This window comes from Hylobates moloch, unplaced genomic scaffold (assembly GCF_009828535.3).
Source record: "Hylobates moloch isolate HMO894 unplaced genomic scaffold, HMol_V3 SCAFFOLD_6, whole genome shotgun sequence".
Classification (NCBI taxonomy): Eukaryota; Metazoa; Chordata; class Mammalia; order Primates; family Hylobatidae; genus Hylobates; species Hylobates moloch.
The window spans coordinates 154,657,800-154,665,135 of NW_026652281.1; the positions used below are offsets into that span (position 1 = coordinate 154,657,800).

Sequence of the window (7,336 nt, forward strand, 5' to 3'; positions counted from 1 at the left end):
ATGGTTTGGTCTTAGAAAAGTTTGCCCTAAATCAAATGGTTTCTTCTCTATCAGAAACCACATATGTTAAAATGTGCTGCTGATTTAAAAGTTGAAGGCAGATGTTGAGGACTTCTACAGGCAAAACTAATCAAATCTGATTGATGTATTTTTTGTAAGACATTGGAGAGCATTCCTTGATGTTCAGATTTGCACAGCTTTGTTGGAAGTGGATAGACTAGAGTTGAGGGAACCTATGCAGACAATAAGTCAGAAAATACGGGGTCAGAAAAAGCCAAGTGTCTACTGGAATGGAAAGGAGGGGACACTCTGAAGAGATATTTCGGCTGGGCGCAGTGGCTCACACCTGTAATCCCAGCACTTTGGGAGGCCGAGGCAGGCAGATCACGAGGTCAGGAGATCGAGACCATCCTGGCTAACATGGTGAAACCCTGTATCTACTAAAAATACAAACACAAAATTAGCCAGGTATGGTGGCGGGCGCCTGTAGTCCCCCAGCTGCTGGGGAGGCTGAGGCAGGAGAATTGCGTGAACCCAGGAGATGGAGCTTGCAGTGAGCAGAGATCGTGCCACTGGACTCCAGCCTGGGCGACAGAGCAAGACTCTGTCTCAAAAAAAAAAAGATATTTCTAGGACAGAATAAACAAAAGTCGGTGACTGAGATAGTGGGGTGGGCAATGGGGAAGGGATGTATAGGTAGACTGTTACGTCAGAAGCCTTACTGAAATCAGCCAGAAAGAGCTGGGGTCTTCTTCAATCGTGATCTCAATTAATGAATGCCCTCACCTCCTAGCCCTTCAACCATCTCCACTCACCAGCGGCTGTCTCCATCAATATCACCCTTCAGCAGGCAGCTCCATGGAGGCATCTCTCCCTGTCTCTTCTAGTAGCTCACCTCCCCAGATTTCCTCCACTAATCACTACAGTGAGAATTCACCATGATCTCCCATTTTTAAATTTCTAATCGCTGAGCTGACCCTCACCATACATCTGCTTCACCCATAGATGGAAAGGAAGCCACCCCATTTTCTTGTTTTTTCATGAGGGCCACAGGCTGGGGATCACCTTGGTGGTACTTGTTTGACCTCAGTTCCAGGACTTGGATGGCTCAAGGCTGAGGGGGAGCATGGCAGGGGGTGGGGGGCAGGGCAGATGGCTGGCAGGGGCTGGGTGCAAGGTAGGGTACCAGTCCTCAGACTGGTGTGGCAAAGCAAAGGCGCCTCCTGTGGAGGGCTGGGAGGGGAGGGCATGGCTGTAGGGGTGAGGGAAGCAGGTCACTGGTGGTGGTGGTGGTGCGTAGGAATAGGGGCAAGCAGTGGACTCTGGCAAGAAGCTGGAAAAGGCGGCAGGAGACAGATGGGCCAGGGGCTGAAGCAGTGAGCGCTCTTGCTTCCGTTGCTTAGCTCTGCGGTTCTGGAACCAGACCTGAGAAGGGGGAGGAAACACATCAGAGCCCACACTTGACATAGGTGGTGACACCCTACTCCAATGACAAGAGGTGCAGGGACAGGGAGCAGGCTTCTCCAGCATGGCCAGAGGGAGTCAAGCCCTTCCACAAGGCTTGGCTGAGCCTGGTCTGCTGACAGAGGAACCCACAGACTTATCCCCAACCTGTGTCCACATGTGCCCTTTCTACCACTCAGGGCAAGTAAGAAATGTCAACTTCCAACAAGGAGATAAATATGGTGACAATGACATTTCCCTTCCCCAGAAAATGGGAAATTTCCCCTAGGGTTAAGTTTAACGACAAGACTCTAGATAAATGTAATTGCTATAGACAAGCTTGAATTTAGGGTAGGATTTACACTTAAGGCTAACCAACTCTGGGGTTAGGATTGAGGGAGCAACTGGCTCATTGAGTTTCAAGGCTATGGTTAGGGACAAGGTTCCGTATGTATATGAACAGTTAGGATTGAACTTCTGTTGGAATTGGCATCACTATTTTTTTTTTTTTTTTTTTTTTGAGACGGAGTCTCGCTCTTTCACCCAGGCTGGAGTGCAGTGGCGCGATCTCGGCTCACTGCAGGCTCCGCCTCCCAGGTTCACGCCATTCTCCTGCCTCAGCCTCCCGAGTAGCTGGGACTACAGGCGCCCGCCACCTCGCCCGGCTAATTTTTTGTATTTTTAGTGGAGACGGGGTTTCACCGTGTTAGCCAGGATGGTCTCGATCTCCTGACCTCGTGATCCACCTGCCTCGGCCTCCCAAAGTGCTGGGATTACAGGCGTGAGCCACCGCGCCCGGCCTACTATTTTTTTTTTTAAGACAAAGTTTCACTCTTGTTGCCCAAGCTGGAGTGCAGTGGCATGATCTTGGCTCACTGCAACCTCTGCCTCCCAGGTTCAAGTGATTCTCCTGCCTCAGCCTCCCGAGTAGCTGGGATTAATTATAGGCACCTGCCACTATGCCCGGCTAATTTTTTGTATTTTTAGCAGAGATGGGGTTTCACCATATTAACCAGGCTGGTCTCGAACTCTTAACCTCAGGTGATCCATCCACCTTGGCCTCCCAAAGTGCTGGGATTACAGGCGTGAGCTATTGTGCGCAGCCGGAATTGGCATCACTATTAAATATTGAGGGTAGGTGTTGAAATTCAAGTTAGAATAGCGTATAGCTAGGGTTAAACTCAAGTGATATGATATTCTCAATGCAGATGCACTGATGCTGGTGGTGAGATGAGGCCTGTGTCTGGTGACCATTTAGGTTAGGGTTATAATGCCTAACATTCTATGATAGCACCAAAGAAATCTGCATTTCTTCCCTGAGAGAGGAGGGATCCTGGAGCATCACCTGGATGCGGGCCTCGCTGAGGCCGGTGTCCCGGGCAAGACTCTCTCGGGCCCAGATGTCGGGGTACTGGTTCCTCCCAAAGGCTGACTCCAGCTGTTCCAACTGCACTGGGCTGAAGGTGGTGCGGTGGCGGCGCCGGGAGTGCGGGCGGCCCCTCTGTCCTCCTTGCAGGGAGAACCTTGATCTCCCCGCTCCTGCACCAGGGAGCCTCCTGCAGGGTGGAGCACTCGAGTCTGAGAAGGGAGAGAAGGGAGGGGCGGCTTCTGAGGAGGACGCTCCTCGGTGCTGGACCACATGTGCCTGTCCCCGGATTCCGCTCAGTGCTTCCTGTGCTGCTCCAATCTTTTTTTGAGACAGAGTCTTGCTCTGTCTCCCAGACTGGAGTGCAGTGGTGTGATCACAGCTCACTGCAGCCTCAAACTCCTGGGCTCCAGTGATCCTACTGCCTTAGCCTCCTGAGTAGCTGGGACTACAGGTGCACACCAACATACCCAGCTAATTAAAAAAAAAAAAAAAAAAAATTAGAGATGGGGTCTTGCTATGTTGCCCAGGCTGGTCTCAAACTCCTGGCCTCAAGCAGTCCTCCCATGTCAGCCTCTCAAAGTGCTGGGATTATAGGCCTGAGCCACTGTACCCAGCCCTGCCCCACCAGGAATCTTTAAGCTGCCATAGCCTGGTTCCTGCACCCTGCTCAGCCTCGGCCCCTGGTTGCTCTGAGTCTCTGACACCAGGCTGTGCTGTCTACACAGGGCACACCCTCAGACTCATTCCTGGCCCTGGCACTCATGTACTGTCTACCTGGCAACTCTACTGTCTGCCCACTTCCTGTTTTACTGCCAGACACATACCCCTCCACGTACATTCACCCTTCTGGACACACACGACCACCTGGGGCTCACCCTGTGGGTCTGCTGTGTGCACCTGCACCCTAACAATCGTCCCAGCTGTCTACGGAAGACCCCAGTGCTTGTCCCCTGCTGGCGAGGCTCATGTTCAACCTGTGCCTTCTTCAGACTGCTGCCATCTCCTGCACCCCTCACCTGGGAAGATGGGCACCCCCCTCTTCCGCTCAGACACACCCTCCCCTGCTTACTTTTCATCTTCTCCCTATCCCTGCCCTGGCCCAGCCACCAGGCTGCAGGAACTTGAGCTCGTGGGAAAGGCTTGCCTTCCTCCCCACAGGCTCCCTAAGCCCCCACACTAATTAGTCTGAGAGCTGCTGGGGAGGAGAGAACAGGGAGGGAAAGGACACACCTGGAAGGCGCACACCAAGAAAAGATGTCTGGAGCTGAGGCACCATCCCCATGGGGCCCAAGGGCATGGACCCTCCTACAGCTCCCTGTCCACCATGGGGGACACACACGCAGCCCGCTCTCCCTCCCTGGACCCAAAGCCCTGACCCCTCCAGCTCCCTTCGTCAGAGAAGGCAGTGGCTTGGGCTAACCAACTCTGAGGTCAGGAGTGAGGGGACAGAGGTAACTGTCTCACGTCCCCACCGCGATGTGAGCTGCTCAGCCGCCCCCTCCTGCCAAGGGCTCAATTCCCCAGTCTGTAAAGCCAAGGGGTGCTCCAGTCCCTTTACTTTCAAGGGTTCCCACAGTTTTAACACGCTAGGATTCTGTTCTTAATTTCTCCTCCCAACCTTCTTCATGGAGCCTATGCTTTCAGCCTCACACCCGCTGCCTTCTTAGGGACCCACGCACACCAGGACAGTCACTCACCCACCGTGGTGGTCAGGGTCCCCGCGGCCGGGTGTCTCTCTGGCGAGAGGCTGCTGCCGACTCGCCCCTTCTTTGGCTTCTCGGCCTGGCGCCTCCTTTCTGCTTCCATGGCTCGCCACGGGGACCAAGTGTCCCTGAATCTCTGACTTGAGATTTCTCTGCTTCCGCACTCCTCTCCACACCTGTTCTCTCCCCTTCTCCCTCTGCGTGTGCCACCCTCTGGGTCTCTGTCTCTGAATGTGTGTGTAGGTGCAGGCAGCTGTCTCTGACTTTTTCACCGTCTTTACTTTTTTTCTAATTGTTTCCTAATTCCCCCTTCTTCGGCTTGAGTGTCAGCTCAATCTCCTGCCTCGGCCTCACCTGTTGCTCTGTTTCTGACTACTTTTCTCTGCCTGGCCCTTCTCTCCACCGGGATGCTGCTCCCTTCTGTCAGCTGCCTACTTTCCCAGCCCACCCCTGAGTCTTGGAGGAGTGACCTCCTCCTCGCCCCTGTGGGCCCATCCAATCACCACACGGTCACCAGAGCCCCCTCGCTCAGGGAGGATCACAAGCCGGATGAGGGAAGGTGTTCTGTCGGAGGGTCCAGGGACTGGGGCCAAGGGCTCGTATTCCCAGAGGACCGGATTCTTTTGTCCTGTTAAATCCCCTCCTGGGAGCAGGCGGGGGAGGAGGAGAAAATGCATTTCTCCCGAGACCCCCTCCTCACAACCCCACTGTGGGGAGAGGAACAAAGAGCAGGGGAAAGGGACCCAGGAGTGGAGCCTGCCTGGCATCTCAGCATGGGGGTGACACTCAAGGATCTGTTTCCAGGAAACTAGGGAGAAGTCACAAGTCCATGCCAGCCCCTCTCAGGTACCCTAATAGTTCAGAATACACCAGCCAGTGCTCAGGCCAACTTGAACCCACTCCAGAGAACAGGCCTCAGGACACCTTAGCTCTCGAGTACTCTCTAATTTCCTCCCTCAAACACCACCTCCTCATTCACCCAGAACCCCCAGGACACCACGACCTTCCAAGGTCACCCAGACCCTCCGAAAACCCTGACCTGAACATCTGCATTCCAGGTGCATCCTGACTCCCAAACCCACCCCAGACTTCAGGACTCGGAAAGAGACTGAGATTCCCGTGACATACTACATTCTGATTCTTCAAGGAAATCCTGACACCGGGAATCTCAGAGCAGTCAGGACAGCCTGGTCCCACAGTACTCTCCCCATTGAGGTTACTTAGACCTGGGAAGTACATTCTGACATCCCCAGGACACTCTGACAGTTTAAGGATGATGCAGCAGCCCAGGACCTTAGGATCCCCCGGGGCACGCTGCCACCCAGAACACTTCACCTCTACTTCTCAGGATACACTGACCCAGTGAGGACACATGGACCCCCTGGAACACACTGTACCCACAGGACAGTCTGATTCCCAAGGTCATGCCGTCATACAGGTCCTTTAAAAACACCCTGATGATTCAAGACAGGAAATCACAATCCTTTAGGATCTCGATGCTTACAGTGTGGTCCATGGATCAGCAGCAGCGGCGGCGGCAGCACCAGCAATGGGAGCATGTTGAAAATGCAGATCCCTGGGCCCCACCTCCGTTCTACTGAGTCACAATCTGCCCTGTATCAAGATCTCCAGGAGAACCGAGTGCACGTGGGTCTTAGTCAGCTGGGGCTGCCATGACAAAATAGCATAGACTGTGTGGCTTAAACAATAGACTTCTATTGCTCACAGTTCTGGAGGCTGGGAAGTCTTAAGATCAAGGGGTCCGCCTATTTGGCTCCCCTGTGAGGGCTCTCTTCCTGGCTTGCAGGTAGCTGCCTTCTCACGGTGCCTTCATATGGTGGAGAAAGAACCAGCTCTGGTTTCTCTTCCTCTGCTTGTAAGGACACTAATCCCATCATGGGGCCTCACCCTCATGAGCTCATCTAAACCTAATCACCTCCCTAAGTCCCCACCTTCAAAGACCATCACGTTGGGTGTTAGGACTTCAACATAGAAATTTTGGAGGGACACAAACATTTGGTCCGTAACAACAGTAAAGTTGGGAAACACTGCTCTAATATTAACCCTTCTCCCCTACCCTAGGACACACTTTGACCTCCTGGAGCACCCTGAACCCCATGGCAGTCCTAACCTAGCAAGACCCAGTGACATGCAGTCAGCTTGGACTCACAAGAGAACACTGAATTACAATGCACCCTGCTGCCTGGGGGTGCCCATTCTGGCCCTGTCAGGTCCTTGAATCCCAAGAGCACTGAGGATGCATTCACTCTCTAGGACACACAGACCCGCCAAGAGGCTCTGACCTCTGTACCTTACACTCAGCATGACAGCTTGGGCTCACAATGACTCTGTGACCCTCTAAGTCACCCAGACCTTGAGGACATGGTGAGATTTGGGAAATTCTAAACTTTTAAGGAATTCCTGACCTTACAGAATCTAGACAGTCAAGGGCATCTTGCCTTCCTGCCCGTTCAGAGCCCCCAATTTGCTTGAATCTTGCAAAGTGCTGCTGACACTGAAAAACCACTCAACATGCCAACCCCAACCCAGGAAATACCCTGACCACACTAGCCTGATCCGTAGGATATTTTGACGACGTAAAGACATATCCTGGTCTCCCAAAGCACTCTGACCATCCAACATGCCTTTGACACACGAGGTGTCTTAATGCCAGGGCTCTCCAATCTTCCAGTGTACTCTGGCTGTCTCAGCCCTAGAGTTGTCAGTAGGCACGCTGGTCACTGTCACTCTCCTGCTCTCCCAATACCCAGACAGCCCAGCACAGCTTCAACACACTAGGACCCCCTGAATCCAAAAGGCA

General features: G+C 53.3%; 1 protein-coding gene across 1 annotated transcript; it reads right to left on the reverse strand.

Annotated features, from left to right (window-relative positions):
- Window positions 1-616: 616 nt before the first annotated feature.
- PROP1 (PROP paired-like homeobox 1) lies at window positions 617-4,926 on the reverse strand. Its single transcript, XM_032156008.1, has 3 exons — window positions 4,510-4,926; window positions 2,789-3,021; window positions 617-1,425 (listed from the first exon to the last, which is right to left on the reverse strand). The coding sequence occupies exons 1-3, from the start codon at window positions 4,616-4,618 to the stop codon at window positions 1,087-1,089; spliced, it is 681 nt and encodes a 226-aa protein (XP_032011899.1). The 5' UTR covers window positions 4,619-4,926; the 3' UTR covers window positions 617-1,086.
- Between the last annotated feature and the right edge of the window lie 2,410 nt (window positions 4,927-7,336).